This window comes from Prionailurus viverrinus, chromosome B2, assembly GCF_022837055.1.
Source record: "Prionailurus viverrinus isolate Anna chromosome B2, UM_Priviv_1.0, whole genome shotgun sequence".
Lineage (NCBI taxonomy): Eukaryota > Metazoa > Chordata > Mammalia > Carnivora > Felidae > Prionailurus > Prionailurus viverrinus.
In genome coordinates this window covers 137,854,690-137,881,150 of record NC_062565.1, presented here as the reverse complement: position 1 = coordinate 137,881,150, position 26,461 = coordinate 137,854,690, and the positions used below count along the sequence as shown (strand labels likewise).

The 26,461-nt window shown below is 36.7% G+C and overlaps 1 protein-coding gene across 11 annotated transcripts in view; it reads left to right on the top strand.

Annotated features, from left to right (window-relative positions):
* SYNE1 (spectrin repeat containing nuclear envelope protein 1) overlaps positions 1 to 26,461 on the top strand; it is a 472,738-nt gene that overhangs the window by 117,244 nt on the left and 329,033 nt on the right. For 10 of the 11 annotated variants that reach the window (XM_047860298.1, XM_047860305.1, XM_047860304.1 and 7 more), the window contains exons 6-10: positions 9,149 to 9,241; positions 10,136 to 10,314; positions 15,747 to 15,943; positions 18,459 to 18,568; positions 23,899 to 23,949. In XM_047860298.1, coding sequence (XP_047716254.1) covers positions 9,149 to 9,241; positions 10,136 to 10,314; positions 15,747 to 15,943; positions 18,459 to 18,568; positions 23,899 to 23,949 — 630 coding nt within the window. The remainder of the gene's footprint in view (positions 1 to 9,148; positions 9,242 to 10,135; positions 10,315 to 15,746; positions 15,944 to 18,458; positions 18,569 to 23,898; positions 23,950 to 26,461) is intronic. The other variant, XM_047860302.1, reaches the window with a different exon arrangement.

Below are 26,461 nucleotides of genomic sequence, written 5' to 3'. Positions count from 1 at the left end.
CCGGCTTTCTTTTGTCAGCCATTAGCATGATAGATGGTTCTCTATCCCCTTACTTTCAATCTGCAAGTGTCTTTAGGTCTAAAGTGGGTCTCTTGTAAACAGCATATAGATAGATCTTATTTTCTTATCCATTCTGTTACTGTATCTATGTCTTTTGATTGCAGCGTTTAGTGCAATGACATTTAGAGTGAGTACTGAATGATATGAATTTATTGCCATTATGTTTCCTGTAGAGTTGGAGTTTCTGGTGGTGTTCTCTTGTCCTTTATAGTCTTTGTTGCTTTTGGTCTTTTTTTTTTTTTCTTTTCTCCCCTCAGAGTGTCTCCCTTAAAATGTCTAGCAGGGCTGGTTTAGTGGTCATGAACTCCTTTAATTTTTGTTTGTTTGGGAAACTTTTATCTCTCCTTTTATTTTTGAATGACAGCATTGCTGGATAAAGAATTCTTGGCTGCATATTTTTTTGATTCAGCACATTGAATATATCCTGCCACTCTTTTCTTGCCTGCCAAGTTTCTGTGGATAGGTCTGCTGAGAACCTGATCTCTCTTCCCTGGTAGGATAAGGACTTTTTTCCCTTACTGCTTTCATGATTCTTTCCTTGACTATTTTGTGAATTTGACTATGATATGCCTTGTTAATGGTCTGTTTTTGTTGAATCTAAGAGGAATTTTCTGTGCTTCCTGGATTTTGATGGCTGTGTCTTTCCCCAGGTTAGGAAAGTTTTCCTCTATGATTTGCTCACATAAACCTTCAACCCCTTTTTATGTCTCTTCATCTTTTGGGACCCCTATGATTCTGATATTTTTCCTTCTTAATGAGTAACTGAGTTCTCTAATTCTTAAATTGTGCTCTTTTGCTTTAATTTCCCTCAATTTTCCTGCTTCATTTTTCTCCATAAGTTTGTCCTCTATATTGCTGAGTGGCTGCTCTGCTTCATCCATCATTGCTGGAGTGGCAACCATTCGAGATTGCAGCTCATTTATAGTAGTTTTTATTTCATCCTGACTAGCTTTTACTTCCTTTATCTCTGCAGAAAGAGATTCTATTCTATTTTCAACCCCAGGGAGTTTTCTTATTTTTGTGATTCTAAATTCTGGTTCAGACATGTTGCTTATATCTGTGTTAAGTTTCTGGCTGTTATTTCTTCTTGTTCTTTATTTTAGGGTGAATTCCTTCATTTTTATCATTTTGAAGGAAGAAATTAATGAGTTAAGAAAATAAAATTAAAAAAATTAAAAACAACACAAAAAATAAAATAAAGGATGCTAGATCCTAGGTGTGTTTTGGTCTTGTTGAAAGGAGCTTGATGTATTATAGTAAAGTTGGAAAGATAAGAAAAGAAAAAAAGGAGAAAAAAAAGAAAGGAAAAAAAGAAGAAAAGGCTTGAAAATTTGAAAAAAATGAATACAATAAAATAGAACAAAATGAAATGACGGAAGCAAAATAGAATTTGAAAAATTTACAAAAAAGTAAAAAAATAGAAAAAAATTAAGGAAAAATATTTTTAATAAAAATGGAAAATAAAAATAATTTTTTCTCTTTCTGTATTCAAGAATAAGAAAAGAAAAGAAAAAAATTGGATAGATGGACCAGTGAACAGACTGAAATACGATTGAAATTACATTGGTTTCCCCTAGAAGTCAAACTATGAAGCACTTTATAGTCCATAAACTAAGCAGGTGGAGAGACTTTTGTTCCTGACAAGAGAAGTTGGCCCAGTTGGGTGGGGCTTAGTGTAATGGCTCCATTCTCCACTGGATGGTGCTGCTTAGCTTACTGGGGTGGATTGTTGTGGCACATGTAGTCATGTATGCCCATGCGTGGTGGGAGTGAAAATGGCTTCACCTGGCTAGCCAGTTTTTAGTATCAGAACTCTGTGTGCTCCCTTACTGGCAATCAAGCCCCCCTCCTTTGCCTTTGGCTTCTGTCCTCTCCCCTCTTTTATTCTGTCTGTGACCAAGGTGTTAGGCTGCCAGGCGGCACCTCCCTCCTGAGTTTTATCTCAGATGTGGCTGTGTTTCCCAACCCCTCACTTCTGCGGGACTACAACTTTGACCTGTTCTGACCCTCTGGGGGGTCTCGCTGAGCAATGGCTGGGTGCCTGCCCACCCCCTGGAACGTTTGCAGAACTATGCTGCTGCTGATGTCCAGAGACTGCGGCTGGGTTCCAGCCTGCCCCAGAAAAAGTTCACACGATCATGTACTGGCAGCGTTTTAGGGATTATGGAAAATACAACATACAACTAGCACCAGGCTTCCCCCTTAACATCCTTGTTCCAACACCAGTGAATGTGGTTGTTCTCCAGGGTGCACTGGGACCTTTGCCTGTGGAGTGGCCACATATCCTCTACCAAATGTCCTCCCAGCAGGGGAACCGTGTCTCCCTGTGTGGCCCATGGACCCCTCGTACCTCTCTCTCTGCTCCTGGAGATTCGCCCTTCCCATCAGAACACTGTCAAGTGTTGAGCTGTGGAGTTTCATACTCTGTGCTCCCCCTGTTTATAGAGTCTTAATGGAATTTAAATGCTTTACTTTCTCTTTTTTCCCCTTTTTGTTCAGTCCCTTGCGTACTCTTTGTTTTCTCTCCAGCTGCTTTCTGGGGGGAAGGGAATGCTTTCCCGTACTCTCCCCCTGTCTTCATCCTCTCTTCGCAAGCAAAAACACCTCTCTGCCCTTGCGTCAACTTCACCTCCCCTGGTCCTACCCCCTGTGCTGTGTACCTACTGAGTTCTGTGGTTCAGGTTTTGCAGATTGTTGTGTTAATCCTCTAATAAGTTTTCTAGGTGTGCAAGACGGTTTCGTGTTGATCTGTGGTGTAGGCTGGTTTACCTCCCCACGCCGTGTACCTGGCGAGTTCTGTGCAGACTGTTGTGTTAATCCTCTAATCAGTTTTCTAGTTGTGCAAGATGGTTTCGTGTTGATCTCTGGTGTAGGCTGAATTCTGTCACTCTGCCCAAATTCATATATTGTATTATTGTTATTATTATTATTATTCTCAAGTAATTCCAGCTTTGGCCTTTAAGAGTTTCTTCAGGCTGCTGCCATACTCTTTTGATATGGCTTCATCCTTTTTTAAGCATTTCCTTATTTTCTGAAACTACAGAGTTTCCATATTTACCTTATATTTTCCCTGCCCCAGTTCTGGAAGCAACCACTTCCCTAAGCAGCCTTTTTTCCTTTTATTAGTGAGTGGCATTTGCATGCTAGGTGTGCACTGAAACTTGCTACTGAAGTTTCATTGCCCTTAGGTTCTCTCAACAGGCAGATCTAGAAAATATCAATGTCTGTTAACCCAGGTATACACATATATCTGTCTTTCTCTCTTTCTCTCTCTCTCTCTTTCTCCTGTGTGTGTGTAAACCATTAGTTTAAATGGATACTTCTGATTCCAGTCTAAAACCACAAGGTCAGTTACAGCCTTCAATGCTTATTTATTTCTGTTTTCTCTGAAAATAAGAAACCTGGTTTTCATCTACAATGCATTCATCCTGTTTTTCAGTCCTAGTACAGACATGAAATACTTTAATAATTGCTCACCACACCCCTGTGAGAAACGGATTTATTAACTGGAGAACAGTGTGGTGTAGAGTTCTTGTTGTCTTTAGTATTACAGCATTCAGTCAAAGGACTGTTTTCAAAATTCACTTAGGTTACTTCTGGTCTTCTTCGTTCCCTTCAGTGTGATGATATTATGCATTTGTAATAAAGTTAGGTCATCAAATCATATTCGGTTTGAAGTAACACTCCCTCCTGCCCTTTACACACATCCTAGTTGACTTTAATTATTATTATTTTTTATCTGGGGAACTAGACACTACCATGATTCCAAGAGTAAAAGTTACACTTAGAGAAGACACCCCCTCTTTATCTCTACTGTTACATTCTCATTCCTCTTCCTTCCATTCCCTATCTCCTCTTAGGTAACCAAGCTCTCTAGCTTCTGATTTATTCTGCCTACATTTCTTTTGCACCAATGGGCAGATGTATTTTCATACACCATCTTTTTTTTTTTACGTGAAGGGTAACATCTTACAAAACACTCTTGCACTCTGGTTTTTCATGTAACACTATATCCTGGAAATCATTCAAATCAGTTCATGGAGATTTTCCTCACTCATGTTCACACCTGCATCGTATTCCAATAGCTGGAGGTGCCAGAGTTTATTCAACTACTCTCTTATGAATGGGAATTTAGGTTGTTTCTAATATTTTGCAACCAAAACGATGCAATTAATGACTATGCATAATACTTTCCTATTATTGGAAGTGTATTTTCAAGTGTGATTGCTGGGTCAAAAAGTAAGTGTATATGTAGCTTTTTTAGGTATTGCCATATTTTCTTCCAAACGGGTTGCAAGAACCCTTTTAGATTTAGCCTTTTCCTAACTTGTGGGAATTCAGGTGTCTGTGTTTAGAAATACCAAAAACAGGTATATAAGTAGATATCCAGATACTCCTGGAAGATAGAATGATTCAACTATTTCCTTCTAAGTCTGTATGCACTAAATTATTTACTGCACAAATGTGTATTTGAATACTTTCTGTATGAGAGAAATATTCTGAAAAATACAAAAGTACTTGATTCTATTCAGTGAATAATTTGTATTTTGGTCAGGTGGTAGTGAGATGAAAAATATAAAGTCTAGTCAGTTGTGCAAACTCCCATGCCGAAGAAAGATTCTAGACGTTAAGATGGTAGAGAAAAACAATATTAGCTTCTTTTTTGTTTAATGTTTATTTATTTTTGAGAGAGAGAGAGACAAAGCGCAAGTAAGGGAGGGGCAGAGAGAGAGAGGGAGACACAGAATCTGAAGCAGGCTCCAGGCTCTGAGCTGTCAGCACAGAGCCCGATATGGGGGTCGAACCCATGAACCGCAAGATCATGACCTGAGTAACTGGTCATGCTTAAGTGACTGATCCACCCAGGCGCCCTAACAATATTAGCTTCTTACAGAATATTACTCATGGTTTCTAGATCACTCTGATATCACTATTAATGGAGTGTTTCTCTTCCTTCAGCTTCGTCTATGACTTTTTTATAGAAAGCTGAGAAAGCCATGTTGAACAAGATATTTCTAGTTTTCCATGTTATTCAGTCTCCCATTTTACCTATATAACACTAGTGTCTTGCTTTATTCTGAGGTATTCTTTATGACTATAAAAACAAAATTCCCCTTATTAATGCCTTGGAGAAAATTTAAGGAGTATAAAGGCATTGTTTGCAAAGAGGACCAACGAGTCTTCTTTTCCCAGATCACTTGTCTTACACAAGACCATTTTCACAGAACAACCCTAAGTAATAAAAAATTGCCTGTGAGGAGGAATGAGTTTTTTTAAGGCTCTTTGATGCCCACTTTCTTACTATGTATTTATTTATTTATTTATTTATTTATTTTTATAATTTAAGAACTTACATTTCAAATGTATTTTCAGGCATTTGTCTTTGACCTTTGGACTTACCTTGCCCTCTGTTTAGGTGTTTCTTTTCTTTAAATAATAGAATGTTAGTCTAGTCCTTCTTGATTTAAGGAATAATGAGGGCAGTCCTCAAGTTTTCCTGGAGAAAACTCTACCATAACTGTGACTCTAATGAATAGATCCAACACCATTTCCCCCAGATTCTTTCTCCAATGAGGCGTCAGGTGGGTCCTTCTGAACAGCACCACAAGGAGCCAACCACAGACCATCTTTCCCAAAACTTCCCTGAGTGCAGACAAGCAACATGAATTCCAATTCCTATGAAGTTGGATAGGTGATGTAAAAGACGAAGCGAGTTAGAGGTTGCCTATGGAAACAGGAGAACCCAGCAGCGCTGTGCCCTGTCTGCAAGACGGAAGCTAACATTCAGTTTGAACTGTAGTTGCGTCAGTGAAATCAAGCACGGTGATCCCAGATTTTCCAACTGAACAAGAAAAGTCAGTGATCTGGGTTTTTATTGAAATTTAATTATTTATTTGTTATTTATTAAGTGATTCGGGTAGTTGGCTACCTGCATCACTGATTAGAATGGCTCACCCCCCACCACACTGTAGAAGGCAACTAGCATAAAGTGTCAATGCATCTATTTGTTAGGTTTTCCAGTATATCAAGAAACACTAGTAATCTGGAGTTTCAACTGAAATTTTTTTTTGAAATTTATTCCTGAATAATTTGAATATTTTTTGGAAACATCTGTGGGCCTTGTCTCAGTATGCTATGGCTACCATTGCACTACCAGAGAGTGGATGGCTTAAGTAACAGAAATTTATTTTTTCACAGTTTTGGGGGCTAGAGGCTTAAGATCAAGGTACCAGCAGAGTTGGTCTCTTCATTTCTTTCTTCTGACAGATAGACACTTACTCACTGTGTCCTCACATGGCGTTTTTCTCTCTGTGGGTGTGGAAAGAGCTCTAGTGTCTTCTGCTCTTCTCATAAGGACACCAGCCCTATTGGATTAGGGCCCACTCTTACTGCTTCATTTAACCTTAATTACCTCCTTAAGGCCCTGTCTCTAAATGCAGTCACATTGGGGTTTAGGGCCTCAACATGTGAATTTGGGGGGAACACAAATTCAGTCCACATGGGCCTCTGGCTTGCAAAATCAAACTTCTTGAGATTACATGGGCCAAGTGCCATTGTCTAGTATGGGATTCTCAAACACTGACGTACATCAGAATCAACAAAACCTAGAAGTTTTGTTAAAGCAGATTCTTGGGCAGCATTCTTGCAGCCTCTGGGCCAACAGGTTGAAGGTGAGGTCCATCATTGTGATTTCATTCTCTTTCTGGTTTCTAGGAATTCTTTAGTCTCTTCAGGTATCTCTCTATTGTCCATCCCACTCTCCTGTGCTATTAAGAATTTAATAGGTCAAGTTTAGTAGGATTTTGCAAGGGAAGGGAAGCGAAGGAAAACAAACAAACAATCAAACAAACATGAACAAAAAACCTGTGCTCCACAAGCCCATTATGGAACATACAGTTTTTAAGAGAGAAAATAATTATTGAAAACGTTTTTCTTTTATTGTTTTTTTACCATTTATTTATTTTTGAGAGACAAAGAGAGACAGAGCACAAGTGGGGGAGATGGGTAGAGATAGAAGGAGGCACAGAATCTAAAGCAGGCTCCAGGCACTGAGCTGTCAGCACAGAGCCCGATGTGGGGCTTGACCCATGAACCATGAGATCATGACCTGTGAGCTGAGGTTGGCTGCTTAACGCACTGAGCCACCCAGGCGCCCCTGAAAACCTTTTTTTCTTTAGAAGTTGAGTGAGTTATCTTTAGGTTCTATCATAAGTAGAATATGTTAAGTTCATGGTACAAGAAAACCTTTTTTTCTTTAGAAGTTGAGTGAGTTATCTTTAGGTTCTATCGTAAGTACAATATGTTAAGTTCATGGTACAATTGGAGCTGGATTGAGGTAAGAAATTCAACTTACCATTTTTAAAAAGAGTGGTATATAAAGAAAGAGAAATAATCTGCCCTTTATGGAATACATTAACCTTATGGTTATTAGTATGTATTATATATCTGTGCCCCGTGGATACTAAAATGGAGGTGGAGAAAATTCTAGAGTAGCTGTAGACAAGAGTAATCAAAATGATTATGGGCATTGCAAAATGATTATGGGTTCTGTCACAAAATTTAAAAATGTGATGTTCTTTATTTTCCACAAACATGTATTATATGTCCTATGCTGTGCTAGGTTTAAAAGAAGTAGACACATAAGTTTGCAATTTATGCACATTCTCAATTTTTTTGTGTGTCTTCAAACCTGACGAATGAATTTTACCCCCGAGACAAAATCCCTTAGGTATATTTCAAGTGATTTACAGTGGTTTTCGCGCTAGCATCGTGCTAGTCCTCTGATACATAACTAGTACATTTAAACTAATTAAAGTATTTTTGCATCTGATAATTTTTTTTATTTATTTTTATTTAAAAAAAATTTTTTTTAACGTTTATTTATTTTTGAGACAGAGAGAGACAGAGCATGAACGGGGGAGGGGCAGAGAGATTGGGAGACACAGAATCGGAAGCAGGCCCCAGGCTCTGAGCCATCAGCCCAGAGCCCGATGCGGGGCTCGAACTCACGGACCGCAAGATCGTGACCTGAGTTGAAGTCGGATGCTTAACCGACTGAGCCACCCAGGCGCCCCTGATAATTTTTTTAAAGTAAACCATTTACAAACTTCTGAACTTTCTTATTAAATCTGGTCTAAGAATTATTGAGCTAGAAATCTAAGAAGTACTTTATTATTTTTTTTTTCTAATTTGTTTAGGGATTCTGGAAAAGACAATGAGCAGTTGTTAATTGTGTTCTACCGAGATTGGCTGAGACAGACTTTACCATACAGTTCATTTTGCTGAGATTTAGGAAATAACATTTTTAATAGTTGGGAAAGTATTGAAATAAATAATTGTGGACAACTGTAAACAGGTTAACATCTATCCTGAACGCTTTACGGGTACCAGTGCCGAAAAGTAAGGAACTGAACCCTAACAGCCTCTTCTACTTTATTATTTCTTGGCTTTCCTGTATCTTTAAAATATATTCCCAATCATGCTCTAAATTTGCTATCTACATTTTTATTCCCTTTGAGCAAATAACTCTGATTTTGAAAAATTCTGTATGTATGTATATCATCTTCTTCCTTTTTTTTTCATGTCAGTCCATGTACAGAGGATCACCGGTTAGTACAAATTTTAGAATTTTTAACTCCTGGCTTTTATAGGTGAAAGAGAACATAAATTTCATACTATTTGGTAACAAATTTCAAAGTAAGTGCATTTTTCTTAAACTACTGATCACAGTTTCTTTTAAGTTCCAGTCAACTTCTGGATGTAAAAAATAACCCCCACCTTTTTTTTTTTTCCTGTCTGGTATTTTGTTGGTAATTCCTTGCATGATGTCATATATTTTCAACTTTAAAGAAATTTTTGAAATTCACTCCATAGTCGTTTTTCTTGTGTGCACCTAATGAATGCTCCTGAGATTTCCACTGAAACCATGTGCTTGTCTGTCTTGATGGCTCACCCTACTTACTCCTGTGTACCATTACATAGGCATGACCAAATTGTACTGATGTCTAATAAAGTGCTTATTATTGCATAATTAGGTGGTCTATAATCTTCTGGTATGTTACAAGTAGAGTTTTTTCTTTTTGAACAGATTAAACTAGTCAACATTAACTCCACCGATATAGCAGATGGCCGGCCATCAATAGTTCTCGGATTGGTGTGGACCATTATTCTGTATTTCCAGGTATTGAACTATAGCTCCCTTTGTGGTTGATATAATGTCATGGATGGAGGTAGTGGTGGAAATTTTAATAATACTCTCCTTTTCCCTACCTTGGAGATTGATCCTTATGTTAGAAGAAATGTGACCTTCACATGTACCTTTTGTTGTTGTTAGCAGAAGAATTTCCTCTTCCCTGCAAAGGTGTCATATATGTCATATATGGAACTCCTCCAAAACACTGTGGCATAGGTACTCAGTCTGAAAAGTGAGCAGGGCACAATGGAGATGAAATATTGGTGTATTAAAGAGCTTAGGAACATTTCTGCTCTCTGGAAAGGACCAGTTTTATGCTCCTATTAGACAGTAAGGGGAGAAATTAACTCCCCATTCCATCTAGAATAAGTTTTCTAGCCATTGGGTTGGTTTTAAAACAAGTAGACTTGATGTTTTAGAGCAGTTTTAGGTTCACAGCCAAAGTGAGCAAAAACTACAGAGATTTCTCACCATATACCTTGTGTTCCACACATGAGTAGCTTCTCCCGGAACCAACATCCTCCACGGAGTGATACTGGTTAAAATTAACGAATCTGTATTGACTCATCACTATCCTTCAAAGTTCATTGTTTACATTATGGTTCATTCGGGCGGTGTACATCTCTGAGTTTGGATAACCATTAGGTTTTGTTTTAGTCATGCATTCATGTATGTAACTAGCAGTCGTGACTGTGTATAGCGTAGTCTTAGATGCAGTGGGAAGTACCAGGAAGAGTACCACGTCAATCATGCCCTGAAGAGCTTGCATTGTCAATGATGTCAAGAGTGTGAGTTTAAGTCACTTTCAATTGGAAAAGTAAAACATCCAAGGAAATAACAAGACAGTTCTTATATTTTTGGCCACCGTTAATTCACAAACAGATTGAGGAGCTGACCAGCAACCTGCCGCAGCTGCAGTCCCTGCCTGGCAGCACATCCTCTGTGGACAGCATGGTCAGCGCGGAGACCGCCAGCCCCCCGAGTAAGCGGAAGGTGGCCACCAAGATCCAAGGAAATGCTAAGAAGGCTTTATTAAAGTGGGTTCAGTACACAGTAGCCAAGTAAGTGCCACGAGCTTGTTTAAATTGGAAACCCTTGAGTAATTTAAGTTACCGGTTTATTGCTGAGTGCACTTTCCAATATTGCAGAATTTGAAGAGACATTTGAGTGAAGGGTTTACTTCCGGTTGTTGCATTCTTTCCTTGAATTAAAATATCAACAGAAACCATCACTAATACTCTAGGAAAGTACTGTCATCAAACGAATTCCTTCATTATTCATGTGATTGAGCCCAATTAATTGTTTTTTAACAACTACACTTTGATAATGTGAGGGCTAATCTATTTAGGTCATTGTTAGGACTGTTTTTTTTTTTTGTGTGTGTGTGTGTGTGTCTATTACTTTTGAGAGAGAGAGCATGAGAGCGAGTGGAGAGGGCAGAGAGAGAGAAAGAGTCCCAAGCAGACCCTGTGCTGTCACCCCAGAGCCCGATATGGGGCTCAAACCATGAGATCATGCATGACCTGTCCGAAACCAAGACTCAGGTGCTTAATCGACTGAGCCACCCAGTTGCCCCTGGACGTCCTGCTTTTATTAAATAATCTTTACACAAATACAGTAGAGGTTTAAATGTGATCATTTCTTCATAAGACTGTTAGGTTCTATTTGATAATAATGTGAACTCAGGTCCACATTCTGAAGTAATTGTATTCGTTGTTGTTTCCCAAAACTTTCTAGCAATTTTATCTTTAAATTTTTTTTCCGTGGGTCTCCTCTTTTATGTGGAATATAGATTCCTTTGTCAACTTCAGCTTATAGGCTGTGGATTTGCTTCTGGGCATAATAAATTTATATGTGTACATTCATGTGATAATGCTGCACAGAATATTAGTACTTTCAAGGAGTATCTCTTCATAGCAATTTCAATAGCATTTTCAATTGAGCAGACCAAAGTTTTGTGGGCTAATGTGGTCAGTGATAAGATTTCTTCACAAAGAGGTTCTGTTTTTGTATGATTTTCCTAAATGACATGTCAAATTAACTCTCTTTCTGTTTTGTTTTTTGTGTGCCTAATTCTAATCTGAATCTTATTCCCTACTTCTGAAAAATAGTTTTAAACAAGCACTTATCATTATAAAATATTGAAGCACTAAGCATAGGGAGTTCTATTTTTAAAGCGGTTGAAGAGCAAAAATAAAAATTAAATATAGAGAAGATGTAATTAGTGTTACTATTTTACACAGTTTGGTTTCACTTTTAAAGTGTGTTGGTGGTTGTCTAATTTGGGATATATTTTTATGATTCAACTTGTACTCAAAAATTTTTTTGAAAGCAAAGCTTTGTGGCTTTTTAGAATCTGTAGTAGAAATGGAATTTTAAAAACCTGCCCACAGTGCTGCTATATTGTTTGCATTTCATTTACAGTGGCAATTACTGATCTCTTCTGCAGCTAATTGGGCAGAGAGAAGACATGTGCTGGGTAGGAAGAGACAAGTGACCACATGCTAGGACACTTGTCATGATGCTATTGCAATAAAACTTTGTAATAATGTCGATGTGATATTCTCTTGCCCATTGCTTCCCACAACATTAAACTAATCAAAAATAAATTGGTTTCTCTGAATATTATAGTTGTTTGAAGTAAACTGAAATTGAATGCTGTTGGAGTTTTTCTGCATTGGTTTTGTTCTACCTATGGTGTTTTAGCTTCCAGAGATGTGCGGGGATCTAATAATAACTAAAAGTCGTTCCTGCAACTTGTATATTTGTAACATCAGTGGAAGTGGTATTTTCCTTATCTGTATAAATGTTCAGATTTATGGATCCCAGGGTTTCCCACCCATCAACGTATCAGTGAGATCCATTTATTTCACAGCTGCATTAAGTGTAGAGATTTGGGGAGATGACTTGTCTAACATAAAAATTTTGTGATGAACCCATGATTCCATTATGCTTACCAAATTGTTGATAATTTTTCTAAAAGCTATTTTTTACACTATCCTGATATGTATTTTTCAAGTAATTTTTTTTTTACCAGATATGGGTAAAAGACTTTAGAATCTATACCCTTTTCAGTATATGACATGTTTTAAAAATGATAATCTGTGAGACTCTGTGGTCTGAATGTTTATCAGTCTTAGAAGAGTGTAGATGATAAGAAAGGGCAAAACATCCAGTAAACACCAGACATTGTCAAAACTGTATTCATTGTTTTCATATAAAATTTTAAACTATGTGAGAAATAAATTAAAAAAAACCCTTTTAGTAAGGCAACATAATCCATCCTTCTCTCTCTCGTGCTCTCTCTCTCTCTCTCTCTCTCTCTTTTTAACCAATGTACTATCCTGTATACTCTCTCAGACATGAAAGCATTAAACTATAGCATATCTGATATTTGCATACCTTATTTTGAGGGTCTAGGAAGAAGAATGGTATTTTAAGACAAAACTTAGTGAGATAAGGAAACAAATGAAGATAGGTACATCCAGATCCATTGAAAATCACTTGAGGTAAATTACATATTAGAAGTCAGAAATGCCTATAAACTGGATATACTTCATCATTTCTTTAAGTGATGTGTCCAAGTCTAAGTTTGTATCACTTCTGTAAGTGACATACCTAAGTTTTCCTAGATTTTGTATTTGAGATTCTTAAATGAAAAGTTTGGACTCAAACTTAAAACTTTTTAGAAATATCACCTACTGTTTTGATGTAATACAACACATTATAGGTATGCATGTGGGGGGGAGGGTGTATGTGTTCAACACATTATAGAAAAATAAAATGTACTGAAACTTCTAAAATTATTCCAATGTAGTAATATTTAGGGAAATATTTTATACATTTCTTTTTGAAAATACCTAAAACAATAAACAGGTTGAAGAAAATCAGAAAATATCTAATACATGATGAATATTTGTTAGCTAATTATTACTTACGCCACCTTGCTTTGTTAAGAAATAATTTGAGGTGGCTGTGAAAACAAAAACATCTTTTTGTTATTATTCTTTAATTTTTTAAAACTATTTATTTATTCCTGAGAGATAGAGAGAGACAGAGCATGAGCAAGGGAGGGGCAGAGAGAGAGGGACACACAGAATCTGAAGCAGGCTCCAGGATCTGAACTGTCACAGAGACTCGAACTCATGGGTCTCGAACTCACAAACCGTGAGATCATGACCTGAGCTGAAGTTGGATGCTTAACTGACTGAGCCACCCAGGTGCCCCCAAAAACATCTTTAAATGAGAAAATGTGAAAAAAGAAAATGTAGATGGAAAAATAAGATGAAGCCGGAGGCAAATGTACAAAAAAAGAGCTAACAAGAACACGCTGTCCCACTTGGGTGGGGATCTGCCCGTGTGCCAGACATTGGCTGAAAATATTATATGCATGCTACCAGAGATGGAAACTCTGAAAGAACTAAGAGAAGATGCAAGGTTACTTTATAACTACTGAAATCTTACAAAATTGTTTTGAAAATATACATTTATGAAGTCAGTGATGAGATCCAGTGATGCTATTTTTAGCATGTTGTACGCAGACGGAATGTACATTGGTAAAACAGGATTTCAAGTGAAACTTAAGTTGGCAGAGATAAAATTTAAGAGCATTTATTACCTTGTTGTATTAATAAATGTATCAATCGTACATAAAGTATTTATTTTTATGAAAGTGTATTTTATGCAAGCTGAATGTACATTGGTAATACAGGGTTTAAAATGACTTTTTAGTTTGCAGAGATAAAACTTAAGGGCATTTATTGGGGCGCCTGGGTGGCTCAGTCGGTTGGGCATCCAACTTCAGCTCAGGTCATGGTCTCATGGTTTGTGAGTTCGAGCCCCGCGTTGGGCTCTGTGCTGAGAGCTCTGAGCCTGGAGCCTGCTTCAGATTCTGTGTCTCCACCTCTCTCTGCCCCTCCCATACTCATGCTCTGTCTCTCTCTGTCTCTCAATAATAAATAAACGTTAAAAAAAAATTGGTATCAACTTGGTATATTAGTGTTACCAGCCAAATATATCTGACAGCTCATGGAAATTTTGAGACTATAGTAAAAAAAAAAAAAAAAGATGTTATCTCTGCTTCATTTAGAAACAGCTGTAATGAGACTAATGTTTTAAAAAGAGACTGCCAAGATATTTATCCATTGAATGTCACCTAATTAATTGGTCACCTTTAAAGGCTCTAGACTTAACCAAGGGATGTTGCTTAAAGACATCGTTGCAGCTTCCTTTTTGGAGCTGCCTTTGTGTATAGTTGACAAGTTACAGATAGAAAAACAAAATTCATTGTGATTTATTGCTTTTATTTTCAACAACAAAATATTACTACCAACTGGAATGATTCTTAATTATCACAATTGGCTTCAAATTAATCATATCCACCACAAAAGAACAAAGATTTGCTACAGGACATTGTTCTCAAGACAATTCCAAAAACAGAGTTTACAAAACAATTTGATCAGGAATGCCTGGGTGGCTCAGTAGGTTAAGCGACCAACTTCAATTCAGGTCTTGATCTCATGGTTTGTGAGATCAAGCCCCACATCTGGCTCTGTGTTGACAGCCCAGAGCTAGTTTTGGATCCTCTGTCTCCCTCTCTCTCTTCCCCTCCCTGCTCTCTCTCTCTCCCCCAAGACACAACCAACCGAACAAACAAACAAACAATTTGTTCAAATAATTTGACAGTGTGTAAATGGAAACTTGTCTGGACTCATGTGGAGTATAGGCTCCTGTGTGATTGATTTACAGATAGGATCACATCCATTTGTATTTGTTCATTCTAATGAATTGCATACAATTCAGCCATATTATCTTGGTATGTTAATACCTGTGCATGCACAACACATTGATATGTATCACTGTCATTAGAATTGTGCTAGATATGGGGTGCCTGGGTGGCTCAGTTGGTTAAGCATACGACTTTGGCTCAGGTCATGATATCATGGTTTGTGAGTTTGAGCCCCGCATTGGGCTCTGTGTTGACAGCTCAGAGCCTGGAGCCTGTTTTGGATTCTGTGTCTCTGCCTCTCTCTCTCTGCTCCTCCCTGGCTCACACTGTCTCTCTCTCAAAAATAAATAAACACTTAAAAAATTAGTAAAAAAAAAAAAAGAATTGTGCTAGATACTTCAAAAATATACAATGATAAATTACTATCAATTTTGGTGTTTCATAATTTTTTCTTTTTTATTTTACCAGACATGTTTTCTCTGAATTAGTTTCCTTTAAAAATGTGCTTTAAATTGGACATCACAATTACTGAAAAATCTAATATAGAAAACTCTTGCCATCTTGTTACCCTCTAACAATTTTGTTTTGCCTCATTTTTTTCAAGCAGCTGATATAGCTAACTGCACATCAGTCATTGTTGAGGATTAGATTTTGCATTAGTCCTTGAGGAAAGTGCATATTACCTATTCAGATTCAGAATGTGACATTATTTTATTTTATTTTATTTTATTTTATTTTATTTTATTTATTTTTTATCACATTAAGGCAGACGGGAATAGACGTAAAGGACTTCGGGCGGAGTTGGAGAAGTGGAGTTGCCTTTCATTCGGTCATCCATGCCATTCGACCAGAACTAGTGGACTTGGAGAAAGTGAAAGGCAGATCTAACCGGGAAAACCTGGAGGAAGCTTTCACTATTGCTGAATCAGAACTAGGAATTCCAAGACTACTGGATCCTGAAGGCAAGTTGAATAATTGCTGGTTCTTGTGTACACACATCAACTCGGTAGGTTTCTGTTTCTTAACGGCAGAAATTCCAGATGATTTCTGAGACCTTAGTAGAGGCCAGAAATCTTTAGAAAAGCAGTAAGAAATAGTACCTTCCTGCACTAATTTTCTTTTGGGAAAATATTTGCCATGATATATGGGAGCAAAATAACAGCTCTGCTGCTCCAAACAGCACTTTGACATTGCTGGTGTCAGCCAGGTGACGTGCACCTACTCAATATGGTAAAGGGTAGAATGAAAGCTTTAGAAGTGTGTGGACATTAGGGGGAAGAGGAGAATCCAGGATAAAAGAATTACTCTACTTATATAACAAAGAATCTGGAAGACATAAGATATTAATGATCTAATATCATATCTTTAAAATGTCAGCCTTAGAAACTTGGAAATGTTGATAGTCATCCAGTGTTCTGGTATCAATGGGGAAAACCACACCAATGGTCAACTGCTATTTTTCATTAGAATTATCTGGCACCTTTTTGGTAAGGCTGTGAATTTTAAGACATTATGGGAATTGATTAAACTCCTTCAAGCCTTCAAGAGACAATTTTGATGGCTTTAATAAACTTTAGTAAACTGTATATATTGTTTGTCATATTGAAATACACGGGGTAAAAGTGAATTTTCCAAATGCTGCAGACAATTTCTTATTTCGGTTGGCAGTTACGAATATTTCTATTAATGATGCAGAAAAGTCAATACAATGAAAGCAAATTATTTTTAAAGATGAGATTTCAGAGTAAGCATGACTACCTCTAAAACAGGGTCTAAGTGGGACACTTGTGCCTGCAAGGTTACAGATACCTACAAAGCCCTGTTTGACTTCCCGTGAGATGAAAGCAACGTGGAGATCCCTTGCCACTTTGGGAACCCGCAGGGAGCCCCCCACATTCACTAGGATAGCCAACAGCTTTCCACCTTGTTTCTGCACCACACACACACACACACACACACACACACACACACACAAACCAGTAGTATCCAATATACTGTTCAGCTCAAGGAGAAAACCACATACATGGACCCCTCACTTTTTCCCAGAGTAGGCCAGGAGGAAGGTATAAATGGTTTTTTTCATACCCACTCAGCCAGAGAAGCTTAATGTTTTTACTTTGATGATAGAAACTGAAGTTGCCCAGATGCAGGGCTAGCCCAGATAGAAGGTGATCTTTTGTTTTCCTAATGCAAACTACCCCCTCAAAAAGTTATTGAGCTTAAACTTTAATTGAAAAAATTAAAAGTATAAAAATTAATTAATTTTTGAAAAGACATTTAAAAAAAGTCATTTAGCCCACTTGAATGTATAAACTTTTAGGAATACAGATGAAATAGACCAAACCCTATTATAACAATTATTTTATGATTTCATCTCATGTATACTTAAATGCACTTATTGTATTAAATCATGTGGTAAATGTTTTTTTTTCACTTTTACATCTCCTGAAAGTTCTTCTCGTTTTTCACATGTGTCTTCCACATCAGTGATCTTGTTGTTTCTGCAATCACCTTGGAGTCCTCCAGCACATTCCAGAATACATTATCACTGTTTCCTTTGAAGCCTTTGGAGTTGCAGCACTTTTTAAACTGGCACTGATAGTCCCTAGAAATTCTATCTCCCATCACAAGAAACATTACAAAATATTAGGGCAGTTTATATTTTGGTTTTCATGGCTTTTGTTTGGTTATATTTTTTGCTTTGTGGGTATTTGTAATCTCCAAATGTAATCACCTTCTCGTTGCCTTTAAAAGAGATAGTTAAAAGATGATTGAAAACATTCAACACTTTTATGTATACAGTCTTACCCCCAGTCTAAGCTACTGATTAAATTTGTATAAATACCTTTGCTTGATTTTTACTGGTTTTATTACACTTAAAAATATCTTTTCAGGCTCTGTGTTTCCTTCAGAGTACTTGACTATTCAAAGTATAGTAATTTAGAGAGAATCAAGCATAAGGGAGAGGCTATCCAAGGAACTGAACATAAGGCATCTCCCTCTTTTCTAAAATAAAACTTGTGGGGGCAAGACAGAGCTTATCTATATTTGGCCAGATACAGTATACAGGCTCTATAGTCACATCATTTACCTGTAAGTGCTTTTTACTCCCCACTTGCCCCTGTTCTGAAATTTACATATTATTTATATTTTATTAATGACACAGAACATCTGAATAATGATATAGGATCTCAGATTTCTGATGAATTAATGTTGAGATTATTTAAATTAAACATGAATTACTTTCCTAAAATTTCTTAGTTAAAATGTGTCATGTTTCTGAGCCATAATATTCCCATCATGTATCATCCAAACTAAATTGGTTTCCCCTCCCTCACCATCTTGAAATATTAATTCTATTTTTCTTCTGCACTGAGGGCACTCTCTTTTGGCATATTAGCTAGATTTCAATGTTGTTAGATTAGCACTATAAATAATGCTAATTAATCTATCCACATTTGGTTTTGGTTGTTCCAGATGTTGATGTGGATAAACCAGATGAGAAGTCTATTATGACCTATGTAGCCCAGTTTCTGAAGCATTACCCTGACATCCACAACACAGGCACTGATGGGCAAGAGAATGATGTAAGTACTTTTCTTCTTTGAGCACTGATAGCACACTCAGTGATAGTGACCCAGATGTTTAAGCATGCTGCTTTCTAAAAATTAAATTTAAATGCATTTTTAAATTAAATTAAATTAAATTTTGTTTTGTTTTATGTTATGTTATGTTATGTTATTTTATTTTATTTTATTTTATTTTATTATTTTATTTTGGAATGCATTTCAAAAGGAGAGCAACTGAGTAAAGAATAGATATCAGCAATTGGGGAAGAGGTTACCGGGAAAGATTTTGCTGGTGGGTATGTTGGATATGTCAGAGAGCATCAATGATAAATGCTTAGACGTGTAACACTGATGAATTAAAATTGAGGAAAGATAGCCATGTTGGGAAATTCATTTAGTAATCTGAGGATGAAGCAATTTTATATCTATGTCATTTGTGCTTCTAGAACTTGAGTCCCCATATTCTGTTCAATCTGAGAAAATCTAATTTTGACTTTTAGATTTATTATATAAGTCACTAGTCACAACAAACATATGGAAGTAAGGCAAACTTGTAAAAGTTCTAATTATTCACTGTGATTAGATTTTTTCAAGCTCTCAATAGTTTGAATAACATTTATATTTTTTATACTGCTCAAATGACATATGTTCATTGTCATAAAAAAGAAAAAAGTGAATAAAGGAAAAAGAAAATTATTTGTACTTGATCTTCTAGAGAGACCCTGTCCTAGAGAAAAAAATTACTATGTGGTGTCAGTTACCAACATTTTTTATATGTATGTAGATGCATAGAATATTTTAACAAAAATAAGAATTATAGTATACATACAATTTTATCATTTTCTTTTTCTGTCAACATTATAAAAAAATTTCTTCTTATGCCATTCTCTCCAGGACATCATCTAGATGTACAATAATTTATCTAATCTTCATTGTTGAAAATTTCTGAATTTTGCCATTATAAAAAATATGTTTATGAACAATTTTGTAATAAAACATTGCTTTATGATTCTTTCTTAAAAGTGGAATTTCTAAGCTAAAGGGAATGTAGGTTTTTACTGCTTTTTGAAATGATTTTGTCCAATTTTCCTGTGGAAACTTTGTCCCATTTTATACTTCAGCCAGCACACCAGCATGCCTATTTTCCCAGACTTTAATAATCAATATTCCCATTCTTCTCATTTTTTTATTATCATTTTTTTAATGATAGTGAGGTAGATTTACTACTGAATTTGAAATTAAATGTAAGATAAAATGACAACAGGGAGAGAAATAAGTGGAATTTTCAAGATGTGTTAAAAAGCTACCTGTCTGATTTCACTGCTCAGGTCTCAACAAGAGTTTTCAAAGCAGTTTGAGATTATCATGAAGAGAAACCAGAAAAACATTTAATACGTTTTCTAAATAGAGACAAGTCTAAGGTGGCAAAGGCCAAGGGCTCGTAACCCAAAGTGTTCAACCAGGAGAAGGTATTACACTAATAGAGATCTGTGACTTCATAAAAAATTAAGCAGAACAATGGTAACTGGCATTTCCTAGGTTGCTCGGTTGAAATTAATCTGGCTTTTGATATAACTATGTTAGGTTTTTAAAAGCTTATCATTTCAGGAAACCCGTTTTGTTCTTTGACAGGATTCAGGCACACATGTTGACCACTAGAGTAACTTATCTGTAGTTAGCAAAGTAAATGTTTCTAAGAAGACCCACGGGAGGCAAAAGCCGACTTTCTACACAAATCCTAGCATGGACTGACGCATGTACTTTGGAGTCATTTGGGGCTTTCTGGGTTTTGACAGTATAATCGAGTGTGGTTGTTGCTCTATCAGAAAGCGTATTAGACTTAACCCCCTACAGCAATGAGAAAATCAGCTTTTCATCTGATTTTCATATCAAAAGTTTTTGTATTACCCAATTGGATATATTTCTGATCAGGTTTCTGAGTCTGTACTGTTTTAATTTCTGTGACATTAATCATCGCTCCAGATGAGTAAACTCTGTGACTGGCAGCGTTGGAGAAACAAAAGGATGTGCTTTTGTTAATGCTCATGAGCAAGAATTTAATGCCAAAACGCTTCAAGATTTGAAAGACACACATTCCTGACATAAGCCTGTTAATATGCTTTACTCAAGAGGCTTTATTATTAAGAGATTAATTTCATTGTCTGGAAAATAAGTTCTGATTGTTCTTTTCAAGTTTTCTCTATCCCTTCCTAAAAAGAGAATGCATATGATTCTTCAGGGGTATTTCAAAAATTAATTTTGAGGAAAATATATCCTAAACTTTGCTCCTTTTTTAATGTGGCATTTGTAATGGGAAATCTAAAAATGAAGATTTTCAAAAAGAAAAAAAGAATTTTATGTTTTTCATGATGTAGGGCTTCTCTTTGCTCAATGCAGCTAAATGGCCACCTAATTCTATCTAGTACAAACATTTTGATTTTATTTATTTATATTTAATTATTTTATAGACTCTACACATTACAGCTGTTGATGCCATTACCTCAAAATACTTGGTATTTGTCTAACCAAGTCTTGGGAAATAAGTTCTTTTAATTCACTTTTATTTTGTTTTATTTTTTAAGTTTATTTATTTATTTTGAGAGACAGAGCATGAGCAGGGGAGGGGCAGACAGAGAGAGAAGGAGAAAGTGAATTCAGGCACAAGCCAGCTTCCTGCTGCCCGCAGGAAGCCCAACACAGGGCTTGATCCCACAAACTGAACCATGAGATCACGACCTGAGCTGAAATCAAGAGTTAGATGATAACCAACTGAGCCACCCAGACAGTCCTCTTTTAATTCTCTTTTAAAAAGCTTGGCATCGGCTCAGGTCATGATCTCACAGTTCATGGGTGCAAGCCCTGCATCGGGCTCTGTGCTGACAGCTCAGAGCCGGAAGCCTGCTTCAGATTCTTTGTCTCCTCACTTTATGGCTCTCCTCCACTCATGCTCTGTCTCTCTGTCTCAAAAATAGATAAATTAAAAAAAAATGTTTAATTAAAAAAAAAAAGCTTGGCATCAGTGTGTCTCCAGGCTTCCATTTTTTGGTATATTTGATTGCTGTATCTTTTTCATGAGTTTATTTAAAGTGTATACTTTATAGATCTATTTTATTTTGTTTTTTATGTATAATTTATTGTCAAATTGGTTTCCATACAACACGCAGTGCTCATCCCAACAGGTGCCCTCCTCAGTTCCCATCACCCACTTTCCCCTCTCCCCCACCCCCCATCAACCCTCAGTTTGTTCTCAGTATTTAAGAGTCCCTTATGGTTTGCCTCCTTACCTCTCTGTAACTTTTTTTCCCCCCTTCCCCTCCCCCAGGTCTTCTGTTAAGTTTCTCAGGGTCCACATAGGAGTGAAAACATATGGTATCTGTCTTTCTCTGCCTGACTTATTTCACTTAGCATAACACTTTCCAGTTCCATCCACGTTGCTACAAATGGTCAGATTTCATTCTTTCTCATTGCCAATTAATATTCCATTGTATATATAAACCACATCTTCTTTATCCATTCATCAGTTGATGGACATTTGGGCTCTTTCCATAATTTGGCTGTTGTTGAAAGTACTACTATAAACATTAGGGTACAAGTGCCCCTATGCATCAGAAGTCCTGTATCCTTTGGGTAAATTCCTAGCAGTGCTATTGCTGGGTCATAGGGTAGATCTATTTTTAATTTTTTGAGGAACCTCCACACTGTTTCCAGAGCAGCTGCACCACTTTGCATTCCCGCCAACAGTGCAAGAGGGTTCCCATTTCTCCACATCCTCTCCAGCATCTATAGTTTCCTGATTTGTTCATTTTGCCCACTCTGACTGACATGAGGTGGTGTATCAGTGTGGTTTTGATTTGTGTTTCCCTGATGAGGAGTGACGTTGAGCATCTTTTCATGTGCCTTTTGGCCATCTGGATGTCTTCTTTGGAAAAGTGTCTATTCACGTCTTCTGCCTATATCTTCACTGGATTATTTGTTTTTCATGTGTGGAGTTTGGTGAGTTCTTTATAGATTTTGGATACTAGCCCTTTATCCGATATGTCATTTGGAAATATCTTTTCCCATTCCGTCGGTTGCCTTTTAGTTTTGTTGATTGTTTCCTTTGCAGTGTATAAGCTTTTTATCTTGATGAGGTCTTAATAGTTCATTTTTGCTTTTAATTCCCTTGCCTTTGGAAATGTGTTGAGTAAGAAATTGCTGTGGCTGAGGTCAGAGAGGTTTTCTCCTGCTTTCTCTTCTAGGGTTTTGATGGGTTCCTGTCTCACATTCAGGTCTTTCATCCATTTTGAATTTATTTTTGTGAATGGTGTGAGAAAGTGGTCTAGTTTCATTCTTCTGCATGTTGCTTTCCAGTTCTCCCAGTACCATTTGTTAAAGAGACTGTCTTTTATCCATTGGATATTCTTTCCTGCTTTGTCGAAGATTAGTTGGCCATACATTTGTGGGTCCAGTTCTGGAGTCTCTATTCTGTTCCATTCACAGTTGCACCAAGAATCATAAAATACCTAGGAATAAACCTAACCAAAGATGTAAAAGATCTGTATGCTGAAAACTATAGAAAGCTTATGAAGGAAATTGAAGAACATACAAAGAAATGGAAAAACATTCCATGCTCATGGATTGGAAGAATAAATATTGTTAAAATGTCAATACTACCCATAGCAATCTACACATTCAATGCAATCCCAATCAAAATTGCACTAGCATTCTTCTCGAAGCTAGAACAAGCAATCCTAAAATTTGTGTGGAACCACAAAGACCCTGAATAGCCAAAGTAATATTGAAGAAGAAAACCAAAGCGGGAGACATCAAAATACCAGACTTTAGCCTCTGCTACAAAGCTGTAATCATCAAGACAGTATGGTACTGGCACAAAAACAGACATATAGATCAATTTTAAATTTAATTTTCTTAATGGAAGTAGACATTGCTATGCCTTTCTTAGTCCACCCAATAAAACTGATAAACTTTTTTTCTAAAGGTCTTCCTTGAATAATTAGCACTCAGTGTATTTATAGAGAAGAGAAATGAATTAATATACCTCTTTTTTTGTATAGTTCACCATTTAAATCGTTAATATTTTAACATGTAAACATTTATAAAATGTAAACATTGCCAAAAATTAAAACAAAACATCAAATACTAGAATACTAACTTTCCTTATTATATTTGAGCATTTTGATGCTTTCAAAAGTTATGACAATCTCTTAAAGTAACTATACCCATAAAATTATCATCTGTTTGTTTATGGATAGATGCCTCTCCATTGATTTTTTTCTTATTTCCTATATAATCTTTTGTCCTTGATTTATATTCTTTTTCTATATGTTATGTTGTTTTCATATTGTTAGGAAATACTTCCAGGTTTTCCATCTTTTGCAAATTCTATCCAAAATTTTAAGGTAAGATGTAAATAATCTTGAATTAGTGACCTCTTTCAAATGTCCTACATTCCATAGCTTACTAGCCATTCCTTTGCATGTATTTGCTTTTATATACACGTTTCTTTTAATACATTAATTCTGTTATTTCCTTTTCTTTCTAATAGAACAAATAACCTACGTAAATGTTATGAAATGTTAATTGTAGCCTGAGCCACTCCCATGGACTTTCCCACTAATCTTTAATTATAAGATGGCATCAATTAATTTCTTCTTAATAACACTTAACAGCACTAATGAAAGGAAAAATTTACAATAACAACATTTGGCTTCTTTATATGTGACATGCAAAATAAAAACAAAGCTAAAGATTTATTTTTATATTTTAAAATATTAAGTAGGAAATAATTACTTGAAAAAGGTAAGTACTCAGTTAGCTTGTATCCTGAGGTTTATTACATCTCTTCTGCTCAGTATGTGGCCACATAGTTTAGTAAAGTTCATGACGCATGGTAGTGCTCAGGAATACTCGTGGGATTAATGACTGTGAGGTCTGTCCCAATTCTAAGTTATCCTATTTGTTTTCCATTTTTCTTATATTCCATCTAGGGCTGAGGTTAAAGATCTATCAATAAAATATAATGATGCCAACATTCAAATAACAAATTAAAAGTAACTAATTGTATATCAAATGTTAAAGTAATTTCTATTTCATGCCCCATGAATCATGAGTTGATGTACATTAAACATACTGCAGAACATATAAAAGTGCCTGCGTGTATATTTGAATGAAAAAGAGAGAAAGAGAAAGAGAAGGAAAGAGAAACAGTCATGAGAATGCTGGCATGAGTTCCAGGCAGGAATGTTGCTTGGAATTTAGATGGTCTTCTCTAGACAAATAGACCTCCGTGTCTTTGAATGCTGGTAAGGTTACCAGTCGAAGAAAAGCCGCTAGACTAACTGAGCTCTGGGAATCTAAATATTGTTTGTATTTCAGTTTCCTCTTAAGAGGAGAATGTTGAGTGTGTAAATAGCTCCATGCTTCTTACCTTATTGCAATTTGCTTGACACTGGCCCACCAGTAGAAAAGCCATTTACTAGATGAACCCTAATGAAGTTAACATAATCCTTTCTCTAAGGTGACTTTGTGAAAAAATTTCAGTTGGTGAGAAACAGGTCATTGGAGGCTCACAGTGAGGTCCATGTCATTTCGATGATCTCCCTCGTATCGGTCACGTTGGCCTCTGGTATCTTGGAGGTAGACCAGGAGCATTTTGTTCTTCTGAGCTCATAAGAATATGCCATTTGTGCTTTTATGGGTGTGATAGTCAACCAGTCACCTGGTAATAAACCATGCGCTTTGGTCATGTTTATCTGTTCATTCAAAAGAGCCATCTTGGGAAGAACTAAAACTTTAGAGTTTTGGGCTCCTGTTCATTTCTTTCTCTACCGACCTATATGACCAATCATTTATTCTACCATTGTATATTGAGTGAGACTGAGGGCTAGACACAATGTTAGGCTAGAGAAAAATAAGATAAATAAGGGGTTTGTACCATGGATGGAGGGGAAGAGACAAGCGGACGATATAAAAATAGTGTTTTTCTAGTGAATATTTGAGCTCAGGTTGTTACAGGATCAGAGAAGTATTCTCAAAATGTGGTCACTAGACCAGCAACATTAGATTCACCTGGAAATTTCTTAGAAACACAGATTCTCAGCCTCCACCCCAGTCATACCAAGCCAAGGAAGACCGAGGGTGGTGCCCAGCAATCTATTTTCAGAAGTCCTGCAGGTGATTGTCACGCATGCTGATGTGTGAGAACCGCTGGCACAGAAGAGGGATCCAACAAGACTTCTGGGTCAGAAAAATCTTTCTAGAGAGGTTGTGTCTGAGCTGAGCTCTGAGGAAGGCATTATTCAGAGCAAAATGTTTCAGGCAGGACAGGATTGCTTTTCAAGACTGGAAAGTGAGAGAAGGTGTGGGTCACGACAGCAGCATGTGCCAATCTCTGTGTTGGGTGTGCCGCACAGGTTTTCTCGAATTCTCCCCCAAACTGGGGAAGCGGTGTGTGATATCTACTCAGATGATGGTACAGCACTAGAGAGGATTTAAAAAACATTGTGTCCAAAGTCACAGAGTTGGTACATGTCAGAACCAGAATTCGCAACCAGGTTGACCTGCCTCCATGGCCAACACTGTCTACTTTGCCACTTCACCTGTCATCAGCCGTTTCATCTGTGTCACAGGGCTGTGACCAAGTGAGCTCCTGTAGTTGGAAGCTATTTGTAAGTGTCAAGAACCATGTTAAATATGTTTTTGATTAATTTGGCATTCTTACCAGATAAGAAGTCTTGATGAAAAATTAGGATATTTTCACTAAATAATAGAATGGCTTGCTATTATTTGTGGAAAAAATTATATAAGATCTCTATTTTTTTTACATTTTTGAGATGTGAGTGGTAGCCTGGATACATTTATTCAGCAAATATTTTGGTAAATATTTATAGGTGCTGTGTTGCCAGGGTCTAG